The 27316-nt window shown below is 51.4% G+C and overlaps 13 protein-coding genes across 13 annotated transcripts; 5 read left to right on the top strand and 8 right to left on the bottom strand.

The window, feature by feature from the left end:
• Window positions 1-1049: 1049 nt before the first annotated feature.
• Window positions 1050-2781, bottom strand: N7496_011699 (uncharacterized protein; the record flags this gene model as incomplete). The annotated part of the gene is made up of 2 exons (XM_056704612.1): window positions 1050-2409; window positions 2471-2781. The coding sequence occupies 2 exons, from the start codon at window positions 2779-2781 to the stop codon at window positions 1050-1052; spliced, it is 1671 nt and encodes a 556-aa protein (XP_056550572.1).
• Window positions 2782-4070: 1289 nt separating this feature from the next.
• On the top strand, window positions 4071-4585 carry N7496_011698 (uncharacterized protein; the record flags this gene model as incomplete). The annotated part of the gene is made up of 2 exons (XM_056704611.1): window positions 4071-4115; window positions 4175-4585. 2 exons carry the CDS (start codon window positions 4071-4073, stop codon window positions 4583-4585), a joined length of 456 nt encoding a protein of 151 aa, XP_056550571.1.
• A 741-nt stretch (window positions 4586-5326) lies between these two features.
• On the top strand, window positions 5327-5843 carry N7496_011697 (uncharacterized protein; the record flags this gene model as incomplete). The annotated part of the gene is made up of 2 exons (XM_056704610.1): window positions 5327-5371; window positions 5430-5843. 2 exons carry the CDS (start codon window positions 5327-5329, stop codon window positions 5841-5843), a joined length of 459 nt encoding a protein of 152 aa, XP_056550570.1.
• A 631-nt stretch (window positions 5844-6474) lies between these two features.
• N7496_011696 (uncharacterized protein) lies at window positions 6475-7089 on the top strand (the record flags this gene model as incomplete). The annotated part of the gene is made up of 3 exons (XM_056704609.1): window positions 6475-6544; window positions 6618-6964; window positions 7039-7089. 3 exons carry the CDS (start codon window positions 6475-6477, stop codon window positions 7087-7089), a joined length of 468 nt encoding a protein of 155 aa, XP_056550569.1.
• Window positions 7090-7264: 175 nt separating this feature from the next.
• On the bottom strand, window positions 7265-7808 carry N7496_011695 (uncharacterized protein; the record flags this gene model as incomplete). The annotated part of the gene is made up of 3 exons (XM_056704608.1): window positions 7265-7363; window positions 7424-7573; window positions 7647-7808. 3 exons carry the CDS (start codon window positions 7806-7808, stop codon window positions 7265-7267), a joined length of 411 nt encoding a protein of 136 aa, XP_056550568.1.
• Window positions 7809-8187: 379 nt separating this feature from the next.
• On the bottom strand, window positions 8188-9226 carry N7496_011694 (uncharacterized protein; the record flags this gene model as incomplete). Its single annotated transcript, XM_056704607.1, has 2 exons — window positions 8188-9065; window positions 9130-9226. 2 exons carry the CDS (start codon window positions 9224-9226, stop codon window positions 8188-8190), a joined length of 975 nt encoding a protein of 324 aa, XP_056550567.1.
• Window positions 9227-9858: 632 nt separating this feature from the next.
• N7496_011693 (nonhemolytic phospholipases C family protein) lies at window positions 9859-12216 on the bottom strand (the record flags this gene model as incomplete). The annotated part of the gene is made up of 8 exons (XM_056704606.1): window positions 9859-10458; window positions 10512-10714; window positions 10774-10884; window positions 10947-11333; window positions 11395-11518; window positions 11584-11848; window positions 11924-12006; window positions 12094-12216. 8 exons carry the CDS (start codon window positions 12214-12216, stop codon window positions 9859-9861), a joined length of 1896 nt encoding a protein of 631 aa, XP_056550566.1.
• A 1592-nt stretch (window positions 12217-13808) lies between these two features.
• On the top strand, window positions 13809-16141 carry N7496_011692 (multicopper oxidase-domain-containing protein; the record flags this gene model as incomplete). The annotated part of the gene is made up of 7 exons (XM_056704605.1): window positions 13809-14178; window positions 14238-14354; window positions 14428-14759; window positions 14823-14980; window positions 15031-15228; window positions 15281-15692; window positions 15749-16141. 7 exons carry the CDS (start codon window positions 13809-13811, stop codon window positions 16139-16141), a joined length of 1980 nt encoding a protein of 659 aa, XP_056550565.1.
• Window positions 16142-16622: 481 nt separating this feature from the next.
• N7496_011691 (Auxin Efflux Carrier superfamily) lies at window positions 16623-18581 on the bottom strand (the record flags this gene model as incomplete). The annotated part of the gene is made up of 4 exons (XM_056704604.1): window positions 16623-16686; window positions 16749-17989; window positions 18056-18222; window positions 18293-18581. 4 exons carry the CDS (start codon window positions 18579-18581, stop codon window positions 16623-16625), a joined length of 1761 nt encoding a protein of 586 aa, XP_056550564.1.
• A 1039-nt stretch (window positions 18582-19620) lies between these two features.
• N7496_011690 (phosphatidylserine decarboxylase 1) lies at window positions 19621-21261 on the bottom strand (the record flags this gene model as incomplete). Its single annotated transcript, XM_056704603.1, has 1 exon — window positions 19621-21261. The coding sequence occupies one exon, from the start codon at window positions 21259-21261 to the stop codon at window positions 19621-19623; it is 1641 nt and encodes a 546-aa protein (XP_056550563.1).
• Window positions 21262-21959: 698 nt separating this feature from the next.
• On the top strand, window positions 21960-23703 carry N7496_011689 (uncharacterized protein; the record flags this gene model as incomplete). Its single annotated transcript, XM_056704602.1, has 2 exons — window positions 21960-22244; window positions 22318-23703. 2 exons carry the CDS (start codon window positions 21960-21962, stop codon window positions 23701-23703), a joined length of 1671 nt encoding a protein of 556 aa, XP_056550562.1.
• A 161-nt stretch (window positions 23704-23864) lies between these two features.
• Window positions 23865-25354, bottom strand: N7496_011688 (uncharacterized protein; the record flags this gene model as incomplete). The annotated part of the gene is made up of 3 exons (XM_056704601.1): window positions 23865-24032; window positions 24097-24777; window positions 24839-25354. 3 exons carry the CDS (start codon window positions 25352-25354, stop codon window positions 23865-23867), a joined length of 1365 nt encoding a protein of 454 aa, XP_056550561.1.
• A 387-nt stretch (window positions 25355-25741) lies between these two features.
• Window positions 25742-27293, bottom strand: N7496_011687 (uncharacterized protein; the record flags this gene model as incomplete). The annotated part of the gene is made up of 5 exons (XM_056704600.1): window positions 25742-25856; window positions 25959-26522; window positions 26578-26909; window positions 26993-27109; window positions 27267-27293. The coding sequence occupies 5 exons, from the start codon at window positions 27291-27293 to the stop codon at window positions 25742-25744; spliced, it is 1155 nt and encodes a 384-aa protein (XP_056550560.1).
• Window positions 27294-27316: the final 23 nt, after the last annotated feature.

Raw genomic sequence — 27316 nt, 5'->3', positions numbered from 1 at the left:
CGTGGAGGCGGGGGGGGATTTTTTGGTGCCCCAGAAAAACCGCGGGTGGGCAAGCGAACGGAAACGTTCCAGCGGTCAGGGAAGTCCCTGGATATATGCCACCAAACCCCCAGCCAAATAGGCGAGATGCGAGCCAGGTAATCAGCGTATACACGGGTCACGCGACAAACCAAGCACCAAGCCGAATCCAGAGAATTAAATCAGGACACGCGAGCTCTCGATGCGCCAAAAGGGAGTAGCCTAGGGAAAAATGTGGCGAAAAAGTGCGGCTTATCGGGAGACTCAGGTGACCATTTGCGGGCCTGGCGGATCTGGCATTCAAGCTCCCCGGCGCGTCGATTCACTGGTCGCCGTCTCCTAATCGAGCATAACAGAAAAGGCTTGGCTGTAGCTCAAAGGCAACGTACGATCCACGATAAGGATAGGCTGAGCTCATTTCCGCATCCCCCGGGGCGGCTTTGATTGCAATTGGAGCAATCATGGCCGGTTGCTTGCAGTGCTGATAGGGCCCGATCGTTGATCACTCTTTTGAACCAGCCCCGTTGCTGGGCCATAGACAAGAGTGGTATAGTACATAGTTTAGCTCCGGCAGAATCGATACACGTCGCAGATGGCTTTGATTTTGAGTTTGGGTGTCGCGTGTGGGATGATGATTGTGTTATTTGGTAGGCTCGAGTCTATTGGGAGATAGCGGAACGGACCAGAACGGGTCCCTTGGAATTGGGAATGTGGAGCCGTCTGGAAGCAAGACATAACCGGGGAAGATGTCTGAATAACAACATGGCATCAAGTCGAATCCAGTGAGACTCTCATGAAGAATCTGCAGTTGAAGAAGGGAAAAGAAGAGAAGAAGACGAGGTGGTGCACGGGGGGAGCACGGGGGGACCTGCAGAGGGGCTTGCCGAAATTACCGTACGGTGATAACGCCATAATACATGGACACCCGATTGTTTAGGCTGGCATTGGGCCTACAGTCAGCCAGACTAGAAAATAAGCGTAGACCATGATACAGAAGAGACATTATAGGAGAATGCTCGTTTCAAAGTTCATCATGATTCATATAAAGGGGTATTGAGCCCCGGGAATAGTATACTTCGCTGCAGAAATCGAATCCGCCCCTCGCCATCATCATCATCATCATCATCATCATCATCATCATCAAAGTCTCGCAGACTGTAATGCAGCCAATTCTGCATCTGCCCTTCGCTATTCTTATCTGACGATACACCGAAATCCCAAACACGATTCCGAGATGGAGGAATACAGCCTGATTCCTTCAAGAACTGGCCAATATCCAGCGGCTCCTCACGTACCATACTAGGGCTCTCCTCTAGAACCACGATAACTGCGACTACGTGAGCAGCAGGACCACACATGAAAAGTCCTTGGGCTGGCGGGGCTTCTTCCATCATGAGTCGAAGGGCTTGACGACGCAATTGGGGAAATCGACATTTGAGTGCCGTGATAAATAGCGGGAGAAAGACTCCCATTTCGAACATAAATGGTGGCTGTGTGCCGTCTGGGCTGCGGGTCGCTGCAATGGCGGTGGATGCATAATCGAGGATTTGTCTGAATTCGAGTTCGTATTCATCATATGCAGCTTGATCAGTGCAGAGGATTGTTTCGATCTCGACAAGAACACTCATGTAGGTCATGAGGAGAAGGGCACTTGCGCCATCGACGGTGCCAAGGACATCCTGAGGTCCCGGTGTATTTGAAGCCTTAAAGGACATGAAAAGTTGGTTCCAGCGGCCAAGTTCCTGTCTGAGTTGACCTCGTTTAACCTCGAGTGCTAGTGCTTCGTGCTCGCGACTCGCCGCTGCTTGCTTCCAATGTAACTTCGTGGCATTATCCAGAGTTTTCATTTCAGCAACAATCCCACAGAGCACGTTCCTAGCTTCGTCCATTGACGCAAAGCGGCTACCAGACGCGGTTATACTAAGTCCCCAAGCTTTATCAGGCGAGCCGTCGTTGATAAAGACCCATGTGCCCAGACGACGAAAGATTGGCGTGAGAATGGTGATCCATGGTCCACGGTCGGCATTGATTAACTGGGCTCCCTGTTTATACAATCCCAAAGCTGCTTTTCGATTGCCCTGAAGAAGCTCGATTGCAATAAACAAGATACAGCTGATCAGAGAGACACCAAGATTTGCAGTCCCTTGGTTGATGCGCTGCTGTAAGACTGCCAGGGAGCGCGAATACCAAACCAGTGCCTCGCGATGGGTTTGACTGCGTACCACTGCGGGAGAGTTGATCAGCAGGAATGGAGGTGTTTCGTGAAGAGGCGGACGTTCGTATAGTGCGCTGAGCGATATGATTGCATCCCACACCGCAGGCTCCATGCGACATGTCTGCAAGACGCAGCCTCTCCAGAAAGCAAGATCGAGGTCGCCAGATAATAGTGGACTGGCACGGTGAAAATAGAACTCAAAGGCACGTCTTTCTCGCCATCCTGCCTGTTGCTCACCCCATGGAGGACATGAAATTTGCGGGTGTGTGGAAAGATGACCCAAATGCGAAGTGGAAATGTTGGATGACTCTGCGGGGGCTGACTGAGATGCGCCGTAACTGCACAGTCGACCAGTGCTGGTGCATCTCATGCAATGAGGTTTTTCCTCTCCGCAGCGCACTCGTCGGATTCTGTTTTTGCATTATCAGATGCGGGTCCACTTGGGCAATAGCCGATTCCTCGAGATAGAATACTGACTTGCAGGTATGACAGCCAGTTTTTGACTTGGTCGTACCGATCCGGCCAGATCGCTTAGAGGAGGCAGACATGGCTGCGAGTGAGAACAGATTCCCTCAACTCCTGCAGTAACTCAATTGCATTCATGATTCATGACGAAGACGAAGACGTGGTGCTCATCCGTCAGCTGTGGGTTGGGGATCAGGAGAGAAGTTGTGTGGGGGCAGGCACCTTTAAATCCGCCACTAAACCCGGTCGTCGGCCATTGGCTGCCCGCGCAGTATCAGAATGGAACCGCATCTGATAACCCGACGTGCAAGAACACGAGCTACCTATGATTCGAGCTTATTGTCGTTTGATGCTTGGGAATATACTATTGATTGAATTGATTGGTCACGCCGCAGGTTTTCGACTAAGAGAATGTGCCTCCAGTATCATCAGAGCATCCTAGGGATAGTCAAGCCATGTCAGGATTCTCCATCGCTCCAGTAGGGATATCAACTCTCCTGGGTTCCCATGGCCGGACGGTATCATATTAAAGCCGGTGAAAAACGATGTAGAGACTAGGGCGTGCTGTGGCGTGCTGTGACCCACGACTGATGTGAGGAACTACTAGAAGACCTAGGAGGGGGCTTTGGGGTTGGGAAGAAGGGGGGGTCGGGGGTGACGGTAAAATCCTGATCATAGGGTAGAGGCGGAGGAGGATATTCTAGCGGATGCATCCTTACGGATGGTTCGTAAATAGGAATTCTATACGAAAACTCAGAAGTTGTTGCAGGCAAGTCTTGTATACTGGGCTCAATATCGGTCTGTATACAAGACGACGAGAGTTTATCTGTGAGGCAGGAGTAGTATATAGACTCTATGCTCCGAGCGAGGGCCCCATATAAGGGCTCTCAGCCTAGTTCACTGGTTTAGTTTTGTAAACATGAATTTGATGTGCCTCAGGGAGGTTCATGACCAAAACATCGGGGCACATAAGAGGTGCTATCTAGCAGAAGTAAGAAGTCCTCTATAGAAAATTATAGTAGGGTCTCATCAATTCTCATATCCTAAGGCAGCCACTCTATCTTGAGTCTATCTTCACTAGTCCTTCCATAGAGTTCTTAAGAACGCGGTGGCCGGGAAGTTTCCAGATGCGCGAAGGATTTGATAGATATCAATCTTTCGCCTGGGGGCCCCTGAGGATTCAAATCCACGAACCCGTTTAAATTATCTCTTTCTCACTGACTCCCTCTCTCTTCCTCGTATTCTTCGCCCACTACGACCACTGGTCACGGCTGTTTCCTTTCCTCATTATTCGACGCTCCTTGTTCACACCTCCAAGCATCTCCTCTGCCATTCTGGAAGACTAGTTGCCAAGACGTCACAACCAGCCGACATGAGAATCACGGGAAACCCGGCTATAATTGCCGACCCAACCCAGGTGAGTCAGGCATGTTACCTTCCCAATCAGGAAAGATATCACTGATGATATCTTCACAGCCACCAGGCACCACCCTCGTCTGTGTAGCAATTTACCCCACTTTGGTCACCGGAGAGCCTGCGATCTGGGCTCTTTACTTTCGCGACGCAGCCATTTCCAGAATCCTCCGACTGTCCGCCAGCTCTCAGGGCCAAGTGAACATCGTACATAGCGGTGTTGGCCCGGCCAGTGAGCTAGTTATCTGTGGCATGATGCCGAACCAGGATTTCCTACTCGCATGGCAAATCGTGCACAATCGCCCCTCGGGGCCCTTCAGCAATGAGAACACCCATCTTTGGGTTATGAATTGCCTTCAACAGATGAGCACTCGATGCAACCTAGAAATTCCTCCTACGGTCATGAAAAGCCTTCGGGAGAAACAACAGGAGCGACCTACTGGCTACATCCGTACCTTCGAATTCATTGCCTGATTATGCAGCCCTCAATTGTACCTATCGACGCCCTGCCGACACCCACAGCCGTCATGCGCCATCGGAGGATGTGCACCTATTGCCAGAACTGATCGACAATTCAATTGGATGCGACTTTTTCATGGTTGAATTTGTGCTTGCCATTTCGTATAAATTTCCGGTCTAGTAAGTAAGTACCAAATAGGCATTCGCTCACTTATCGATCTATCGACTGAAAATCCGGCTCGTAAGCACGGCTCATAGTAGAACTTATCTAGATAGAAGCAGTCTGCAGATTCATACCGGCCATAGTAAGAATTCATCCTTAGAAACGGATAGTAACCTTGAACCTATTCGAATATCCCAAAAAGCTGCTTGAACTCGAAAATATTTCCACCGAGACTTGCCATGGCATTCTCAATAACACAGATTCGAGGAAATTTCCGAATTGGGGTAGAATTGAATGGCTATCAATCGGGGCTCACCCAAGTATCTTTGGGGATTCAGATTGACCAACTCATTGGAAAGATCTCTTCCTCTCCCACCATCTTCCATTTCACTTGTCTTCACCAACCCCACACCTGCATACAACCGACGACGACCATCTCAGACTTCAACAAACATCTACGTCGTACCATCCTCCAGACAACTTCCTCCACAGAACTCATTCCACGCAACTCTCTCCACGCGACTCCCTCTACACGATTTCAGGAATACCCATCCTCCACCGTCGATCCAAGCTACAGCCGCCTGCTCAGAACCATGCAGATCGCCTATCACCCACTCATCCAACAGGACCCAAAAAAGGTGAGCCGGACAGATACATCCCCAATCAGGAAACATACCACTAATTCCATCTCCACAGCGACCCAACGTGACTCGCATCGGCATCAACATCTACCAACCCGCCTGGACCGGAGAACCCTGCAACTGGGGCATCATTATCGGAAACGATTCCAACGCGATGCTCATGCACCTTGCTGACCTCGACCACGACCCTTTTTACGCGTTACGCTGGGAGTCCAACAAGGTTCGCCATTTCGTCGACTGCGGGGCTATTCCGAACTTTCACTATGATCTGGCGTTGGAGTTGATTGATTTTTGCGCCAAGGGTGCTATGAATTGCCGGAACTCGCACTTTTGGGTATTCAGCAGCCTCTGCCAGTTGTCTAGTCGATGCAATATGGAGATTATCCCGCGAGTGAACGAGGTTCTTCGCCATAAGCGGAAGGAACGACCTGTCGGCTTTATGGACCAGCTTGGTTATACGAAGCCATGATCTGGGCAGCCAACAGTTTTTAACGACTGAATATTCTATCTACCGATGTCTGTGGCTGCCACTGTCCGCCTTCCGCCGAAAAGAATCTTTTCTGTCATATCCTCTTGCCCAACCAGTTAATACAATCAACTTGATATGGCTCCTTCATCGTTCAATTAATCCTTAATATCTTGCGTAATCATCTCGCATAGTAATTTGCGGACCAATCAGGCACCCGCCCACTTGCAGATCTATAAAACAAAAACCCAACCAATAAAACGGGCACATCTAGATCGTATTCGCCTGAACGCAGGCTGCATATTTTATACGAATCAGCTACACCGCGCCCTCTCCAATTCATCCCCAATTGCGAGACATTCGTCAAAACGGACACGCCGATCCCCCGCCAATATACACCAGCCCCATTGCCAAGCAATCCTCGGCCAGCTGGGTGGAGCAGCCACTGAGACATCTTCAGTCGGATGTTGCAGAAACAGGGTCCCGTGGCCGATCCTATAATTAGGGGTCCTGCATCATCACTGCAACACCGGTCTTGCCGGGCTATAAAGAAGTGGTGATCTTATCTCTACACTAATCTTCTTCCTAAAACTATTCTTCTTTGTCATTTCCAGGTACAAGAAAATATCGCACAATGAAGTTCACCGGTGCCATTGTTGCCTCGCTGCTCGCTACCAGTGCTGCTGCTTTCGACAAGTACCAACGTACGTTCATCATCCCATCTCGTATTCCACATCCCTCAACTCGATGACTTCAATACTAACCACATCTATCTAGCATGGGGTAAACGTGACTACGCCTGTGTCAACGTCTACCAAGGCATCCCGGACAACTCAACCGTAACAGCCGGACAAACCGTCCACCTCCGCTTCAACCGTGCCCCGACAACGCACTGCACAGACCCGCTGGCCCAGTACCCCGGCAGCAACTACACCGTCTTCCTGTACAATAACCCCGTGCGTAACCTGGACACCATCCACTTCGATGCGCAGATCAAGATTGCGGGCGATATCCCCGAGTCTGCGGGCAAGGTGGATGTTAAGATCCCTAAGAATCTGCCCCAGGTTCAGGATGGGTCTGTTTGGTATTTGAGATTGGGGACTTCGTTACCGACGGCTCCTCAGGTATGTAATATCGTTGCTTTTTGTCTGTTATTTTGGGGGGCATTGTGGATTGGACTAATGTTGGTTGATGATAGATGCCTACTCTGTACAATGCTGCGGGACCGTTCACGATTACTTCCGCTTAGACGACTTGAGTTGAGGATTTGAAAGGGTAGTAGCGAGAATTAGAATCTTGACTAGGACGTTGAACGCTACAAGTTATTCTTATTCGGTCTATTTCGTTCCAACAATCAATGTATATTGCGGGATCTCCTATAAAAATTGATTTTTCGTGATCGGCTTATGACACGACTTGTAGTCTCACAACTTCTGGCTACTAGGGCTTCGCACACCAGCAATACACTCAATCTCAACATCAGTACCCATGGGCAACGCCGCCACGCAGACGCACGTACGTGCCTAAACCACATAATTAGTCACATGTCAGACAATTCACCTCATAAGAGCCGTAGAACCTACCGGCATCGGGGCATTGAAGAAGGTAGTATACACCTCATTCACAGCACCAAAATCACTCATGCTAGTCAAGAAAATATTGCACTTGACCACGTTATCCAAACTGGTTCCTGCAGATTCCAGGACAGCGCGGAGATTGGACATGATTTGTCTCTGCGTTCAGTATCAGTAACTGTAGACGTGTGGGGAGGGGGGACTGGAATTAGGCAGCCGGGGTATATCTCACGGTTCGGTCTTGAATGGAACCTTGTACGAGGGCGCCGGTCTCGGGGTTACTGCCAATTTGACCGGAGCAGAAGACATAATCGCCCATCACGATGGCCTGGGAAAGGAATGGAGGAGGGGTAGGGGCATTGGGGGATTTGACGGCGGTCTTGGGGATAGACATTTTGAGATTGTGGTGGTGGGCTTGATGCTGGAGATGATGAAGAGAATGGAATTGAAGTCACAAGGAGGCCTTTATGAGAGTAAATAATCAGGGGTGGGAAGATTCGAGAATGGAGGTTATCCGATCTATTAGTCATGGCGATGTCCCCGCACGAGATGGTTATCACCGGGCTTCGTAGGGCGTGCTGATGAACACTGATAGTGATGACACACGGTATCCCACGTATCCCGCGAGAGAACCCCGCGCTTCCCCACGCCGATTGTTTTTGGTAGACATACTGTAGTTAGCCTTGATTATATACTTGTAATGAGTATAGATCAAATGGAACTATACCCAGTTATATACTAGCTCCTCACATTTTACTATTGTACAAGTCAAGTTACCTTCCCATAGTTACTCGACTCTTCGCCAGCACAAGCTGCATCAAACTCGTATTCGCCTCACACTCAATCCCCAATTCCCTCGCCCGTCTCAGAATCCAACCATTAATATACTCAATCTCAGTCGCCCGACCCTTCCGCAGATCCTCTCGCATACTACTCGAATTCCCCGCCGTCTTCTCAATAGTATCCATGACAAGAGCCTCCAGGGAAGGAACCGAAAATCGATCCTTCTGATCACGCGGCAAATCTCTGATTTCAGGTAAACTCCGAAATACCAGGGATATCTCCTGAAGGAGCCGCTGTATCAAGGGCTGTAAATCGGGATTCTCCTTGATCACCCCATTGCGAACGTCGAGGATAGCCGTGAGCGGATTCAACACGCAATTCGCCGCCAACTTGAACAGCTGATTTTGCAACAACTCCTTCCACACTAATTCCTCACAGCGCAGAATCGGCGATCTCAATAACGTGTCAAGCAGAAATCGTGGATCTGCCTGTCTCGAACTCGTATCCCCTTCATCTACAACCCCAATTGCAGCCCGCCCATTCAATCCGGACAAAATCGCCTCGGTCGACGACCGCAAATAGACACCATGCCTCATAATCCCAAACATATACTTCGGCCTTCGCGCTTTATCCGTGAACACTTTCTCATTCAAATCCTCAATCTGACCCATCCCATTCTGAAATAAACATATCGTCGACAGCGGACCTAATCGGTGTCGGATGGGTTGCAGGGCTGAGACCGTCGCGGAAGCCTTTACGGCGACGATTAGATTGTGGATTGGTTCTGAGGAAGAGGGTGATTGGGTGAGGAGTTCAGCGTCGAAGCCAGTTTGTTCTTGGAGGGAACCGTCATCGTTGACTCGTAGGCCTAGAGTCCAGTTTTTGGAGGCGAGTTCGTCGTAGAGGGTTTTGCGGTGGATGAGGAGGTGGACTCGGGGTGGGGAGGGAGGGGGAGCGGAGTGAGTGGGCGAGGAAGGAGCCGATGCTGCCGAGTCCGAGGATGTGGACGGACTGGGGTGAGGTGGGCATGGCGGAGGGTGACTTAATTGATGTAGTTCATTGACTGAGAGTGTAAGTAGGTAGGGTCGCTCAGGACATGGATTGGGGTGGGAGCTCTGACGCGGAGAAGTGAAGCTCGGAGTTCGCTGCGGGCGCCGATAAGATCCCGCCCCACTTGATCCAGGAACAAGATGTTTATGAAGAAAGATCAAAATTAGGAAAAGAAATATGATGACCTCTTTCATAATAGTCTATGAACCATAAGTAACTAGAAGATCAATGCCAAAATAGCTACGTTCATCTGTACTGGACCAACAAGCTCCTTACGGAGCGTGGAGGGTCATTCTTTTATGCTTGAGTGGACTGGACTACATCATGTTTGAATCCGTCATATGAATAACCTTCTCCATTTTTAGAGCAATCAACTCTCGTAATGCATAATTGCGCATCAAATTCATATCGTCAAGATAGCTCTGCCATGCAAATGAAACGCGAGAAAAAATCAGAAGAGTCACGCGCAATTGCAAATAATGCATGCCACCCATATGCATATCCTCTAAGTATGCAGGGATCATCATAAAAAGCGCTCTCCAGAGGACGATTCATCATTCTAAAAAATGAGATATCATGAAGCTCTGCTTCCGTCCTGTCAACCGAATTCATTAATCGTGATAGGTCACGCTCCAAAGCTTGAAGCCCCAGTCCGGCACGTGGTGCTGGGTCGCGATCTTGAGATGGCCGACTTGGTCCACGTCAATGTACTGGTTGCCATTGACGTACTGCACGGCATATCCCAGACCGTTACCCAAGAAGGTGATGCGCACGGGCGCGGCGTCCGAGGCCTGGTCGCTGTCCAGCAGGACACCGCGAGCACCCAGCCAGCGGCCGTCGAGGGCACTGGAGATGGTGAAGATCTCACTCTCGGGATCCGAAGTGTAGTGGATGACCCAGCGCTGGTGCTTGGACTCGTGGTTCTCGGTCGCTGGGGTCACAGTCACGTAGTTGCGCTTGCCAGAGTTGGTCAGCGCGGAGCCACCCTTCTCGGCGACAAGATAGCGGCCCTCCGTCAGATAGCCGACGACCTCCTTGTAACCGTCCTCGAACCAAAGGGCATTGGTGGAGTTTGCCACCTGCTGGCCGTAGGGGACTGGGGGACGAGGGTTACTGAACTTGGACTGGCACTGGGATGAGCCAACGTAGTCGCCGTTGCTGTTGGTGATGGGGGTCTCGGCCTCGGGGATGTAGGGAAGAGACAAGTCGGGCTATGCAGGTTAGTATCAAGTATCATATTTGCAGAACTAGAACTGTTACATACGTTGTCCAGATCCAGGGCATTGACCAGGTTGGACATGTGGGCACGTCGCCACGGAACCATCTGGTCAGTCTGGATGCCCTTGTACCCACGAGCTGTAAGCCACTGCTCAACGAAGAGGATCTGCGAGTTGTGATCGGCCCGCTCAGTAAAGACGCGGTTGCCCCGAGTCCAGGGAGAGATCATGTAGAAAGGAACCCGGAAACCTAAAACATCGAGCCAATCAGAGGTGTCCCTCGGGTAAATAGAACCATTGTTGACATACCAGGTCCCACAAAGACGTCACCGAACACGCCGTATGGATCCTTCATCCATTCTCCGGGGGTACCCTGGGGCGAGTGGAAAGGAGTGACGTGATCACCGAAACCACCGGTCTCTGTATTGGTCATTAGCATACTCCATCGGGAATGTATGCACGTGAGTATTCTTCATGCTTACCATCGAAGCTGATCATCAGCAGAGTAGACGAGTACTTGGGGCTGTTGATGACAGCATCAACGACCTGCTTCTGCAGCCAACCGCCGTCCTTGGGTTGGTAGGGCGGGTGCTCAGACAGCTCGGTCGGTCCAACAATGAAGCTAACTTCGGGGAGGGTGCCATTGGCAGCAGCGGCGTAGAAGGCATCGAGACCTACGTAGGACATGCCCTTCTGAGCAAGGGGAGAGTTCTTGCTGGCCTTCTGGTACTGCTGGAACCAGGCCAACGGGTTATCATCGAAGTTGTTAGTGTCTTGGTATAACTGCCACGAGACACCGGCCTCCTCGTAGAACTCGTAAACGGTCTTCCACTTCAGAGGGTAGCAGTTGATACCGAGGCTATCACAGCCTGCATGAAGAGCATTAGTTAGGAGGGAGTGATGAATAAGGGCACTGAAAGAATAACATACCGGGCGTCTCGTTGTTATCAATGTACACACCCCCCTCAGAGGAGTTTTGCGGGCTACCAGGCACATTGACAGAACCACTGACCAGAGTGACACGGTTAGGGTTGGTGGCAGTGATTTGAGATTCCTGGTGTTTGATTAGCACACTTGCTTGGTTTTAATTCTTGACGTTAAGAAATGGTGAAAGCGTACCTGGTACATGTCACCGGAGGTCCATCCCTCGGCAATGGCAAACTGAACGGGAATATCCTGGCGCTTGTAATAACCCCAGCTCCAGGGAGTGTTGTTACGGGCCCAGTGGTTGTTCAGACCATGATTGAGGGCGGCCTGGTTATCATGGTAGCCGTTATCACCGGCAGCCATGCACTGGATAGCCTCGTTCGAGTCACCTCCCCGGTAGCCCAGGTACCAGGGCAGAAGGGTGTTGGTAGCGGTAGACATGCTTGAGTCAACGACCCTATAGGAAGAGCGGGTAAGAGGAAATCCTCCAAGAGAGAGAGAAGAGATGAACATGTTCCCATGGAGGACTCACTGGTTCCAAACCGACTGGCCATCGGAGTTGACCTGGACATTGGGGTCATTGAAGCCACGGACACCGGCCATGGTACCAAAGTACTATTCGCCAAAGTTAGCCCTCATCCCTGGCTGGTACCATCACCCCTCATATTGGGGAGGGGATCATTCGGGAGAAGTGAGACTTACGGTATCCCACGCGCGATTCTCCTGCATGAAAATGACGACATGCTCGATATCGCGCAGGGAGCCCGCGGTGACGGGGGAGCTCCCCAGCAGCACGGCGAGGACAGTTCCGAGGAGCAACACCATGGTGATTGATGGTGAAGTTACCGTGCGGAGAGAGGGAGGAAGGTGAGGTGAAAAAAGAAGAGATGAAGAAATCGGAGAAGCAGGGGAAAACAAGCTCCTTCTTTTAAGAGCTCATCAGCAGGCCTAGTCCGGGGCGCATCGGGATAAACCGACTTAACCGATGGGCAAGGTTGCAGAAGAAGGATCTTCGCACTTCGCACCGCAGACTAGTTGGACTTGGATCTTCGGATCTCGCGGTGAGGTTGAAGAGAGCGAGTTAAGATACTAGGATTACATTCCTCGGGAGCTCCCCTTGAATCCAATCTGCGCTGCGGGGAGCCCCACGTGAGGGCGCGTTGGATGCTCATGACGCCGACCGGTTTGGGTCTAGTTTAAAGGTTGGAATACTCTAGTAGGGATTGGGAATAGGTTAAAGGGTTGTTTCAGGGGAGACTAGGCCGTGGTTGGCGTCAGGGTCAGCTTGTTTTTTGTTCCACGACGGCCGTTTCGAAGATGCGGTTGGCCGAGAGTTCTCCAAGTGGGGGGGGGAGAAGAGGAGAAGGAGGGGGGAGAAGATGATCGGAGGAGATCAGAGCGGATCGGGAAGGGACATCCAGAGTTGGACGAATCAAATGCGAGGGAAAAATAAGAAAAGAAGAATAGCCAAAGGCATAACTGGAAAATAATACTACCCATTTTCTATATCAGGAATGAATGACCTTCACAAATGATTATTACTATTGATAGTCTCTGGGCATATTCCAAGTTGAATCTATTTTATCAATACTACTACTATAGTACTGCTATGTTTACAGTACTCCCATTGTTGATCGTACGGCGGACGATAGAGGGGACTTCCCCAAAACCCTTAGTTAGCGATTTTCAAATCGGCAGAATCTCGATTTCAGCTATTCTTTGTTCTACATAATCTATACATTTCCTATATCCCCTATAGAAAAGCGATTAAAATAGATTTAAATCAACTAACTAATAAGATTACTTAAGCTGAAATTTGAATATAATCTATAATCTCATAGCTAATCTCAAGACCTAGAATCTTATAGTAATCTCCTAAATCACCCACGTTCGTATATAAGACTAGTAAATAGGGCAATTGATAACGCTTTAGTAACGAGCTATATAGTTGGACGTACCTACCTACCTAGGCAAGAGGATTTTGGGATATTCGGGTAGAGCGTATAGGATATCGTCCGCCGTATGATCGGCGGGTCTAAACAACAGTCGCTCCACTCCACCCTCTTTCTTCGCCAAGCACGTGGAGGACTGGGACATCGTGACTGCTTCTTCACTCCTCCACTCTTTTTTCTCAATCTCCCAATTTTCTGCGACAATTTCGCTTCGATCCGCTCTCAAAGTCACCCTACCGGCACCCTCCGGACACCTTCCAGCCATATCTTACTCCACCGGGCCCTCTCTATCGGCAAGGGCGCCGAAGGTCAGTGCGTTTGGGGTTTAAGCATCTCCCCCTACATTCTACAGATCTCATCGATCTTTATCCTAGTCCTTTACTCCGACTTGGACTCGTTCCCATTCAAACGAATTTCTGAATGCTATTTCTACCAATTTCCCACGATTAATCGTTTCGGTGAGCGATGGAGCGGCAAAACAGTCGCCGGCGGAGGTTACCCCGGACGCAGGAACCAGCCTCCAAGGAGCCCGTCATACCACATCAGAAGACCCGGTCGGTGCGGACATGGTTCCTGATGGGGTCCCTCATCGCGTGCCTGTTCATGATGGGAGTTTATATCTATCATCCTACCATTCATCTCCCTTGGTCCCACTGGATTTCGCCGCTCCAAACACCCCCTTCCCAAGATCTATCCGCTGCAAATCGTCCCCGCATAGAGCTTCACCCTGAAGATCATGTGTATCGCCAGCCAGTCACACACCATCTCAATTGGCGCATTACTTCGGGACAGCGCAGACCCGATGGTGTCTTGAAACAGATTTATTTGGTCAATGGTGTGTTCCTGAATATTGGTATTCGTTTCACATCCACGACTCTGACCCGTTCCATATAGATCTCTTCCCCGGCCCCACTATCGAGGCCCGCTCCGGGGATACCCTCCTCATTACCGTGACCAACGCGGTAGAGGAAGAATCAATTGCCCTGCATTGGCATGGCATCCATGTAACCAGTATGTACTTAATCTCTGTATTGACTGGCATCCTGTCATGATTTATACACACCCACCTGCTGACCCCTGACAGATGCCATGGATGGCGCCGCGGGGGTTTCACAATGTCCCATTGCGCCCGGAGCGCAATTTATCTATAATGTCACAATCCCTGCCGGTCAGAGCGGTACCTTTTGGTACCATGCCCATTCGGGCGTCTTGCGCGGGGATGGTCTCTACGGCGGACTGGTCGTTCATGCCCCGGTGGCCAAGAGTACCGTAAGAGGATTGATGTCGCGTGCTCGAGGCGACGCCCAGAAATTCAATTATGAAAAGGAGCTTCTGCTTCTTATTGGAGACTGGTATCACCGGCCAGCCAAGGATGTCTTGGCTTGGTACAAGCTTCCTGGAAATTTTGCGAATGAGGTGAGTTACCCTGGAGGAAGGGCAAATTCGAGGTGAGCTCTAAACGTCTATTATCTGTTCTAGCCGGTGCCAGACTCCTTGCTGGTCAATGGAGTGGGTCACTTCGAATGCTCCATGGCCGTTCCTGCTCGTCCTGTCGATTGTATTGAGCAGCTGGCCAACACCTCATTCCTGGATCTTGACCCAGACGCGGCCTATCGAATCCGTGTCGTAAACACTGGGTGCGTGAACTTCGGAACCATAAGTATGCCAATTACTGACCTAAACACAGCGCCCTGGCTGGCCTATCACTAGGATTTGACCAAGAGAGCATAGATCTCATTCAGGTGGACAGCGTTGACGTCAAGCGCTCCCAGCAGAAAGATAGCAACTCTGCAGGCGTCTTATACCCCGGCCAGCGCATGGACTTTGTCCTCCGTACTTCATCTCACCAACAATCATCTTCCATGATGGTGCAACTGGACCAAGGGTTGGACGCTCCGTCATTCCATGGTTACACATCAATTGCTAACATACTGTAGATGCTTCAAATACAGCAATCCTGCACTAACCCCAGACCAGACCTTCCCCATCTATTACCACTCCACATCTATCTCTAGTGCTGCGGAAATCCCAACACCTCAAGTACGAACCCATATCGACCTCAATGATGTTCCCTCAGCTCCCTCGATTCTGGAGCTCCTACCTCCCAGGGCCCAACAAACGCACGTCGTCTATACCAAGATCCAAAAGATGGCTCGTAATCACAATATCCCCGAGGGCTACTTCAACCAAACCACCTGGAAACCCCAAAGCGACCCGCCGGTGCCCTTGATCGGTCTCCCTCGAGAGCACTGGGACTCCAACCAGCTCGCCCTCTCGACCGGCCCTGAAGCTGTATGGGTAGACTTTGTTGTAAACAACCTCGACGAAGGCCCTCACCCCTTCCATCTAGTAAGTACTCACGCCGTCTCCCTGCCTCCAAACTCCCACTTATTAACAAACCCCAGCACGGCTACCACTTCTACATCCTAACAACCCATGAATCAACCTACGGCTGGGGCTCCTACGACCCCTTCACAGACCCCTACCCACCCGGCCTAGAACCAGATCCCGAATCCACCCCGGAAACAGACCCAACAACCCCAGCAGACCCATCATACCAACCCTACAATCTCTCCCGCGCCGCCCTCCGCGATACAGTCCAAATCCCGAGCCGAGGGTACGCGGTGCTGCGCTTCCGGGCTGATAATCCTGGCGTGTGGCTATTCCATTGTCATATCTTGTGGCATCTTGCGACGGGGATGGCGATGGTTGTTGATGTCATGGGAGATTCGGCGGGGAAGGTTGCGCATGATGTTTCTATGTTGCTTGGTGCTGGGGGTCGATTGTGTCTGGCCTAAGGGGTGGATTCCTTGTGGTATAGACTTATTGCATATGTTTGCATTCGCGTGGGCATGGAATGGAATAAAAGGATAGGTACAGCAACAGCCAATTTGCAGCAGAGTACACATGCTAAACCTGAATGTAGAATCTCTTCATATGCCCCAAGTAAACCTAGGAGTAAAAATGTAAGATTCCCAAATCTCTCCCCAAAGCCAAAAAGGAGGGTCCATTATCAAGTCATGTGAAGTAATAGGAAGCCAACGTACGCCACCATCGCCAATGCAATACCAAAACCCTGATAAGCATATTCGCAGGCCCTTAAAAACGCCCAAAGTGATTCCAGAGCCAATTGCGCTGCTGAGTGCGAGAATGTAAAAGAGCCCAAAAAATGAGTGGTAAAAAGGGAAGTCCAGCTTCGCCGGGTTCGTTGTTATACGAGTACATGATTTATGGGGTTAGTAAAGGGAAAAGGAAAGAGAACGGGTGCGTATGCGTGTCTTAAGTTGCCCATTCGAGGACTTCTAGGGCACACATGACCAGGATAAGAGTGGAGGGGAGAATCCTAGAGTATGGGTTAGTTTATGGTTGATAGTCATGAAGACAAGTAACAATGTGTAAACATACCAGACAACGTAGCTCTGGAACAGCAACTTCGACATCGCCCCAACATAAACATTATTGATCTGGCAAATCTGCGCCAATTGCAACGCCGACGGCGCGCCGGTAAGCAGGAAGCACACGATGATGAAAATCGGGTCATCCAGAATACTAATCGGCACAAATTTGGCCATCAGCGCCAACAGTGGTGCCATAATGACCGTCGGCAGGAGCATGCGCGCGACCAGCGAGGCGATAATCAGCTTACGCTCCGCACTGGGGTGTTCCACGTCAGCCAGGTTCTCCTCAGACAACGTGTTGCGCGCGAGGTTCGCGCCGAGAACAACTAGGATCAAGGGAACCGCGACTTGTGCGTTTTGGTCGATCGCACGAGTCACCGAGTTTCGGATAAAGGTGCCTTCGTCGAAGAAGAGGTGTTGAAGGGCGGGCACGGAGGCTACGATGACCGAAACGAGCATCGCCCACAGGGGCGGGTTCATAAAGTCCCATGCGCCGTGGAGGAATCGACCTACACCACGTGTCGTGGTCGAGAGACCCTTTTGGACCTTGGGTGGCAGACGTCCGTACAGCGCATCGGTCTTCTTCTCCCAGGCGCGACTAATATGCTCGCAGCGTCGACGGAGAGAGGACTTGCAGCGTTGAATGAAGGTCTTATCTGCAGCTTGAGATTGACGTGCGGTGGCTTCAACGTCGGGGAAGGAGAGAATGTCGACACCGGTGTTTTGACGAGGCAGGAATGGACCATCGGGAGGTGGCCCCAAGACTGATGGTGGTGCATCCGAGTCTTCGTCTTGATCCAGATCATCATGGGAATGGATCGATGATACCTTGGTGTATGAATAGGCACGAGTTGATACGGGCGTTTGATCCCCAGAGTGGAACCGGCTACTGCCGCCCGGAGAACGGTGGAGATCGTCGGAACTTCGTGTGCGAACCAATGGTTCATCTGGATCCGTCTGGTCTGGGTTGTCGCTATACCGTGCCTGACCTTGCTCAATGCGCGACTGGCCGGTTTCCTCGCGCTCTGCGTCCTCCAAGTATCGGTCCTTGGGAGCCAAGAGGATGTGATAACCCCAACTCCAGCGAACGAGCTGTCCTAGCTGTTGGAAGATGAGCAGATAGAGAATACCTCGAGCTGCCACTTCATCATCGTTATCGTTCGGGATGCGATCCCAGTGGAGGCCCTTGAGAGTTTGGGAGAGGGACATGACGAGGGAGATAGGAAGGGAGTTTGAGTTTCCAAACACCTATTGAATCGAAACCATTAGCATATATACCTTGCAAATTGAAGTCTACAAATAGACTGAACATACCGCCATCGCCGCCACAAAGTTCGACTGGCGCTTCTTGAAACGGAAGCATCCCGCAATCACAAAGGCGCAAAGATATGAGACGCCGGTCTGCACGATAAAGATCACGGGGATAATTGCCAAATCAGCGAGGGTTTCGGCCGTCAATTGAGAGCCCAACTTGATGAAAACTGTCGATAGCATTAGTTATCGCGACCGAAATGCTTATCGTCACTACTTTCAGCAGGTTGGGGCCCATACTCAGGCAGGGGGTAAACAGTGTCACGTTGAGATTCGCCACCAGTTTTTGCGCTTCGGCATCGAACATGCCCTGTCGGGCAGCAAAATAACCTGGCAAACTGACACAGATGACTTCGAGCACGGCTTCAAAAACTAGGAGCACGAGATGGAAAAATGGGGGGTGTTGTGAGGGAGCGCTGGCGATGAAGCTGGAGCTGGAGCCTGCGCCGCTCATGGCGGCGGATGCCATCGGGTTCTGGGGAGAAAAGGCATTGCTCTGGAATGATCGGGGCAGGGTAAAAATGGCCATCGAAAGGGGGACGATGGAGAGAAGAAGAGGAAGAGAAGAAGAGAGAGAAAGGACTGGGGCGCGTGGCGGGGGGAGGCGAAGAACAAAAAGAAGAGAAGGCTATCGATTCCGATTCTCGATTCCTCATTCCTTGGCCCAACTTGCGAGAGAAAGGACTGGGGCGCGTGGCGGGGGGAGGCGAAGAACAAAAAGAAGAGAAGGCTATCGATTCCGATTCTCGATTCCTCATTCCTTGGCCCAACTTGCGCGACCCGCTCCAACCAAGGTTTTGTCTTTTTTGACGCCCAGACCGGTCGGATTGGGGGTAGGTTTGAATTTTGAAGCTACTTCAAGTAAATGAATTGTAGTAGTAATTGTAGTAACTGCTATATGATTATTGTTTATGAGTACTGCTGTAGAGGTAATAGCTCCCGACCAGGTTTGCTAGAATGATAACATGATAACGTCGATCACGTCGGAGCTGACCAAGATTGGCAGCTCCTCGCATCACCCAGGATTATACTCATAGGCAGGCTTGCACTGCCAATAATAGTTAACAAAGTTCCCAGGTTCCCAAGTCTCTAGTTGCCAAGAAATCCCTAGTGACGTCGCTCCTTATCGCTAGCAAATCATTGCGGGTCCTTCGCACACGTTGAGTGGCCCGTGCAGCTGAATGGGGCTGAGTTGGTGGTTGATCGATTCCCGTAGTTTGTACTTTATATCTTCCTATCTTCATGTCTCTGGTATGGGTTGGGTTAGATGTTATCTGATGTATCATATCGGAAGAGTCTAGACTCGAATGTACAATGCTTTTATTATGCGACTAAGATACGAACATGGTACAATCCATGCGCGCCCTCGACAAACCTCACAAAATGGTATATTACAACAGAGATGTCTCTTCTTTCCAAAGAAGAGTTTCGATCAAAACAAATAAAAGAAAACAAAAAAGAAAGCACGACGCATCTTCTGTAACCCCAACCCGGTGTCACCTTGCCACCCTTGGCAGGCAGGCATTATTCACCTAGGATACGCCGAGCAGCCCTCTCTGTGCGACAGCTCAGTCTTCCCCAACAAAGCCTAGCTTCTCACCCATCTTGATCCGCTGGCCCTTCTCAATGGCCCAGTTCCAACCGTCTGGTCGCTCTTTGTCCGGCCAGCCAGCATCGAACGGTTTGCGACCGCTTAGGGGAGCCTCGAACACCAGCACTACCGTGCTGCCCAGCTGGAACCCGCCCATCTCCTCACCACGTCGCAGCGGGTGTCCGCCTAGCGTGCGGCTGGCATGAGCATAGGTAGCCTCGACGAATCCGGGGTCGGTTTCGCCCCGCTCCGCCGCCCGGGCTGCAGCCAAGTCCGCCGCAGTGTCAGTCAACAGGCTGTTGGTGCGCAGTTCCGAATCAAAGTTGATTTTGATCGAGCCCACATTGGTCGCGCCGACCGGGGTGTAACTGAAGAAGCCCCAACGCCAGCGGCCAAGCAGTGCCACACGCTCGTTCAAGGTGAAGAGCCCGGGCAGGGTTCGCTGCAGATAGGGCGAGACAGAGTAGAGTTCACCCGCAAAGTGGCGGCGGCTCTCCACCACCCACTCGGTGGGGGAGTGGAAACGGTGATAATCACCGGGGGCCAAGTAGATCACCACATAGAACAAGGCGTGGTTGACGGCCGCCTTGGGAGCAAACCATGAGGTCCCCTCCCCACGGGCCAACTCCTCTTGGACGACAACCTCGGACGTCGTCTTCGACGTGGTAGATGCATCAATCGATGCCCGTCTCTCGGCTGGGGCACCCGATTCACCGGACAGCAGCGACGGCAGAGTGTAGGAAATGCCGTTCACGCTGGCGAATTCCTCATCGGCCTTCATGTTCTCGATATCCTTGTGGGTATCTTTGATCGCGGGGTCAGACATGCGATTGCTGTGATCGGCAGTAGCAGGCGTAGCTGCGCCCAAAAGCGCATCCAGACTGTAGGTCATGCCCTTGACTTGTTCCACCTCACCCCGCTCGATCATACCGAATTGCAGAATGCGTCCATCCGAGGGCGATACGAGTGCACGCGGGTCGGGATCGAGAGGGCGAACACCGGGCTTCAACTTGCGATAAAAGAAGGCGGACAGGTTGGGGTAGACGTGGAGATCGGGTTCAGCAACCTCGCTGAGGTTTACACCAAAGATCCATGAGTAGAGCTTAAATCCAGGAACGCGGAAGTAGTAGGGCAATTCAATCTCGTTGAACCGACCCCATAAACGCGAGATGGCCTTCAGGGGCAGAGTCGACATGACCTGGACCTGCCAGGGGCCCGTCGGCACGATTCGCGGGCGTCGAGGCGGCCGTTTTCCATTCTCCCAGTCATCACTTGCATCATCCTGCGCATTACGGTCACGTTCGGCACGCTGCGACTTGTAGAAGTGTAGTACTCCGAGCAGACCGATTCCGAGACCGACGGGGATCGGGTACCATTCCACCTTGGTATTCCTCAGTGCAAACCGCAGCCTCGATCCAAACCCACCCCTTGCCTTTCCTTCATGGTTGTTTTCTTTGTTGTATTGTCTCCATGATTTGGACGAAAATTGGCGAACGCTGGCCTTGTGGCGGGCAGTTGCCCGAAACGAGAGGACCTCCATCGACGTAGCAACCCCACTCACAGGGGCAGCAGCACGGCACTGGAGAAATGTGGAGTGATTGAGAAGGCGCTTGGCCATCGTGCAGTTTAGTCCATCAGAGCTCCGTTGCGAGGGTAGTAGACCTCTTTGGAGCTTTTCCAAGGAGAACGTTTTTCGTCCGCCGAATCAGGAAATGCGTTTGGACCGACTGACCGCCCGGGAGGACACCCGGCAGAATGGCACGTGGATGCTTTGCGAATCGGGATTAAGCTGTCGCAATCGCATCAACTCATTTGTTTTCTCTTGGAGGGATTTGTTTGCTAGGGTAGAGTTGGCTTGCGCTAAATTTTGGCGTTTGCATATACCCTTGTGCTTTGCCGCTCTGAATATCCTTCGCCCATTGCATGACGTTGGGCTCCCCGCGAATAGCTTACTCTTATCGCCCTAATCTTGGCTTCCTGCCAGATCTCCAGATTGACCGTCACAACTAATGCGCCGACGGGCGTCGACTGATTTACGCAGAGATTGAACTCGGTTTGAGCAGGAATACTCGGTCCGGGCTTCCCCATCTTTCCTCCTACCGTCGAATTTCAGTCCTTCCTTCCGGGCCACCTCATCAACCCCGAGCAATCGCGACTTGATACTCCACTCGGACGATACAACAACCATCTTGTTCATCAGCACCCAAACACCAGAGTTGCGGTAGCCCAACCACCGGAAGCTTCGTCGCTCATCTCTTACCCTCATATATTTGCCTCCATCTCATACGACACGGCTTGACCTCGATCTCTGCACACATGGCATCCCACGAGACACCAGCTGCTGCTGCTGCTACAACTAGTCATGGAAATGACACGAGCGTACGGACCGTCACCATCCACATCCTGTCTCCTTCTCTTCCAGCTCCAAGTCGCTTTACACTTCGGGACTTGCCATTGGAAACAACCGTTGGACAATTGCGATCACGCATCACCCACTCCCTCCCGGGTCACCCTGCACCATCGACCCAGAGGTTGATTTATCGAGGACGGCCTTTGGCAAATAACAATGATACCATGGCAGATATTTTCCGCTCTGTTGAGGTAGGTTTTTAGCCATCGGAGCTCCAGCTTCCTTCATGTCTATCGGTTTGCGTCTGACCAAAACCTTTCTTAGGGAACCGAGCACTCGATACACATGGTCTTACCACCTCCTTCGGCCCCGGCACCCGCTAATAACAGGGCTTCTCTTTTCGGGTCCATGAGCCACACGGAGAGGTCGAGTCAACTTCCGGGTTCCCTCGCAGCCGGTAGTACTGCCTTGTCTCAAAGTGCGGGGGATGGCCTGCGATTCCGCGGCTTACCAACGCCGGCCACTACACACGAACGACACTTGGAGCATATTTCAAACATCCTGAATCGGGCCACGTCCGCCACGAGCCCATATTCACCTTTGAACATGAACATGCCCAACCCAACCGATCTTGGCGAGTACGAAGACTTGCGCAGGCAGGTTGAAAGCGCAGAACATAGTCTGGACCACAGCTTCGTTCCTTCACACGAGACCTTGTACCAACTACGATCTCGAGTAGAGCAATTGGTACAGCGTGAGGGACGTTTTACTCCTGCGTCTGCACAAGCATTGCTGCAGCGTATCATGGCCCTTTATCGGCGTGTTGACAGTCTGCCCTCCAATCGCGACGCACGTCCGGCAATGCCCGCGGGCTCTCTCCAATCACCACTACAAGTCTTCTTGGCCACCGGACCGGATGGCCGTCAGAGCTTGATTATGCCCATAAACACCGCGAATGTGTTTCCTCTGTCTACCCCCCTCCCACAGCCTGGAAATACCCATACAGTCCCCATCGACACTCACAATGTCCATCATGCAGCTCCGGCAGGTCAAAATCCGGCAGGTATGCAGGACATTGTCCGCCAGGCAGTCATCAATCAGCAGCGACGTCGTGAAGTTGAGAACATCCCTGCTGGACAATATCTGCGCAGAATCTGGCTCTTCATTCGACTGTACTTCTGCATCTACATGATCAGCAGTTCTGGCACTTGGGCACGTGTGTTCCTCGTCGCCGGTGCGGTACTGATTGCTCTGCTATCAGATACTGAAATCCCTCGCCGGCTGCAAGGAATGCTTGTTGAGCCTATCCAGCGCCATCTCGAAGGTCTCGCCCACATAGGCGGGCCAGCAGATCGAGCCACACAGGCAGCTGGAGATCAAAATTCAGTGGCCGGTGGTCATGCGGATAACACGATTCGTGGCGAATTGTGGAGCAGTATTCGCCGTATGGAACGAGCTATCGTGTTACTACTTGCGAGTCTTATTCCGGGCATTGGTGAACGGCAGGTGGAGGCACGGAACGCGGCCGAGGCGGAAGCTGAGCGTCTTCGTCAAGAGGAACAGCAGCGGCTACAGGAACAGCAGCAGCAAGAGGAAGCGCAGGCCGAGTCTCAGCCCGATACTGTGGCAGAGGGGGCAGTGGAAACTGACACCACCGTCGACAGCGGAGCCACCGAGCAACCGCAGCCAGAGCAAGCTGTTCCCGCATAGACTAGCCAAGAAGATACTAAAGTAGCATTATGAGAACAAAATATGACAACATTGTCGGCGCCGCAGCTCCACATATGAGTACACCCGCTGTATCATTTTATTTGCAGTATCGTATCTAGTATTTGGAGCGGTATCAACGCACTATTCTATTCGAATGGCTATTATACCGTCTTCTTGAGCCTGCGGTCTACTTTGATTCGAACCACAGCAGCCAAGACCGTAGCGGCCGTTGCCATCGAGCCAGCGTAGAAAATAGCTGGTCTGTACGCACCAACACCACCTTCTTGTCCACCAGAGGCATTGAGAATATAACCAGCAATGGGGGCACCCTACCAGTAAATAGCGATGTTAGTAATGGCCATGTTATAATAGACCCAAGAAATAGTAACTCACCAAGAGATATCCACCAAGCCACCCACTAACAATCATACCCACCGCAACAGACACTCTCGCCGAACCAAACACATTGCCCACAACCGTCGGCATCGTCGAAAAGAACCCACCATTCGCAGACCCATTGATAATCACAAACGCAATCAACGGCCCAATCGAACTAGACACGGGCCAAAGCACGAAAATACTCAACGCACTAAGCAACAACGACAAAAACAGCGTGTTCAACGAGCCGAGCTTATCACACGCAAACCCACACGACAGACGTCCAATGGCAGAGGAGAAGTTGAATGCCGCAACTAGACCTGCGCCAGCGCTGGATGGTAGACCCAGACTATTCGTGTACAGCGGGAGGAAGAAAGCTGGTACGAAGAGGGGGAATGTACCGATAGCACCGACGGCGAAGAGGACGGCGAAACGGACGTCTTTGAAGAGGCTCCATTCGACCATTTTGGTGGGTTTGATAGGGGCGCGTTCTTTAATTAGCCAGGCGGCTGGAAGGCCAGTGCCCATGATTAGGAAGCCGAGGATGCGGAAGGTCCAAGCTATGCCGACGCTTTGGAGGAGGGCGTCTAAGATGAAACTGATCACTGTTCCTCCGAGGCCTCCTCCAGCGTAGACGATGCCATTTGCGATGCCGCGCTTGGCTTTGAAGTATTGTGCTGGTGTCACGGAGACAACCTGTAGCCGTTGTCAGTTAAAAAGGAATATACTTCGAAAAAGGGCGTCAACTATATCTCACCATGAAACAGAGACTAGTACCAAGTCCACCAACAAACCCCCACGTCATGAACAATCCCACGACACTATCAGTGGCAAATCCACTCAGAATACTCCCCAATCCGAGCAAGAAAATACCCAACAACGCCGTAATCCTCGCCCCAATCTTCCGAATAACGGTAGCATTCGGCACCGCAAGCAACGAAATACAAGCCGGACACAACGATCCCACAAAAGCCAGAGTCGATGATGAATAACCCTTCACATCAACGAGTTCAGCTTGCATGACACCCCAAGTATAAGAAGCGCCGACAAACCACCAGGTCACGACGGCACATGCAAAGATGAGGACCCAGCCGTACCCTCCATCGGGTACTTGGGAATCTGCAATGAGCGATTGCTGCATCACATCGTCGACGACGATGGACCCCGGTGCTGAAGAAGTAATTGGATTACGCTGACGTTCTTCATTGGAGGTTTGGCCCAGAGTGGGGAGTTCAACTGCCGTGGTGGGCAGGGTCTGCGTGATGGTCGCCATGTGTGTGACTGCAGGGATGTTATGCAGCAACCTTAACTCGGTTGTAAAAAGAAATCAAGAAAGGATTTAAATTAAGCCCCAACCGCAGGGACTTTAGAGTTTCAGATTGTCAATCTCTTCCGATCGATTTTTTTTTGGATCTTCCATTCGTCATGGAAAGGGCGTGCACGTGACTGCGGTTACCCTCGGACTGCCTTTTTCGGAAAGTGATCGTAGATACTTCCAAGGTTAGAACATTCATGACCGAAGAACTGATCTGATTAGATTAGAGGGCTTATTCACCCAGAGAGTCGACGCCAAGATATGAGTTTGGTATGAAAGGATATATTCTCATAAAGATGTATCTCTATATATATTTGATGCGATATCTACTACTGATGTAATTGCTCACAACTTGGTTCCAGTTCTACCTCCCTCCGAAACAGATGATTCCGCAATAACAGGCGGCTCAGAAGACGGAGCCATGGGACCGGTATCGAAGGACTCTTCGCCATTGAAATGCCTGCAGCGATAAAGTACAATTAGCATAATCCAGAGAGAAGTAGAATGCAACGGCCTGAAGAGTACGCAACAAAGCCACGGGAGAAATGGGAAAATAACTCACCATCCACGCTCAGCACCATCACTCAAGAAAGTGCAATCTCCATTCTTCACACAATCCCATCCACCCCCAACACCCCGACCACCTTCCCAGGCCGGCACACCCCGAGAACGAACAAACTTGGTGCCCTCAGCCAATAAAGCCCGGGGACGACTCTCATCCCTCTCCCTAGACTCTCTCCGCTTGAAAGTGCTCATTCCAGCGGTGAACACATAGAAGTCCTCCTCAGAACTATCTTCGGGCATCCGTCCTGTCAAAACACGGCCCATCGCAATAAGAGGCGCGGCATGTGCGCAGATCAAAATGGATTTGACAGTGCGCTGCTCGGCGGGAAGAGTAGCCTCTAAAGCAGTAATTTCTGCATCCACGTCGGCGATGATACCTTCCAGGGCTGCGGCTACACGGTCGTGTAGTTGGGCAATGGTCTCGCCGCGGGTAGAGGGATGCAGAAGTGGTGTATACTTGGTCTCCGGGGAAGGTGGGACAATAGATGGGAAGTGTTCATGCACAGTGCTTGCGGTGGGGTGAGAAGGGTGGTCGAAGAAGGTTGTTGGACCGAACCATTCACTGTACATAGTGTCAATTGACGGACCAAAGATATTGGTGATTCGAGTCATCCTACCCTAGACCGTTCTCAATTCTCACATCGAGATCGGCAGCTGGGTCAATTCCACCAGCAAGAGCTGCATTGCTACCGGTAGCCTTTGACTCTTGGTGTATCTTCTTGAGTGCCTCTACGGACGGCTGAATGGTCTGAAGACATCGGTAGAAAGGACTCGAGTAGACTCGAAAGGGCTTTGGGTGGAAGTCTGGCCCGGCAATATGTACACCCAGCTCATGTGACTGACGCACACCGTGCGATGTCAGCGCTGGATCTGCTGGATTGCCCGTTGGAGTCGGGAATTGGGACTTGTAGGTGCCGGTGCGCACATCAATCGTCCAGTTGAGCCGATGCTGGTATTAGGTTAGCAAATGACCACACAAGGCAATCGAGAACAGCCAGGTAGATCCTGGGAACTCTCCCAGACACTGCTTACCCCATGGCGAGTAAGATATATCGTATCCAGCGGCATGGTGAGCGTGGGGAAGTAAAGACATGCCCAACTTGCGGGGAAATATACGGGCAGAATGGGGGAGGGAACCAAGGCGGTGAGCTACAGCCTCGGTCCAGCAAAGGATTTCTATCTTGGATCTAGGTTGGACTATTGAGGAATGATTTAATTGCAGACTAGAGTCGCCTGACATTTGGACGAGAACCTTGTACTCTGTAGACTATGAAATCGGGGTATACTCCGTTACTCGTAAGATTACATTCCCAGGGCCCAGCCCAAGTGACATGCGAAACCAGTCAAAACAACAAC

This window comes from Penicillium cataractarum, assembly GCF_028827025.1.
Source record: "Penicillium cataractarum strain IBT 29864 chromosome Unknown utg000009l, whole genome shotgun sequence".
Taxonomy (NCBI): Eukaryota; Fungi; Ascomycota; class Eurotiomycetes; order Eurotiales; family Aspergillaceae; genus Penicillium; species Penicillium cataractarum.
This window is presented reverse-complemented; position numbering and strand designations above follow the sequence as displayed.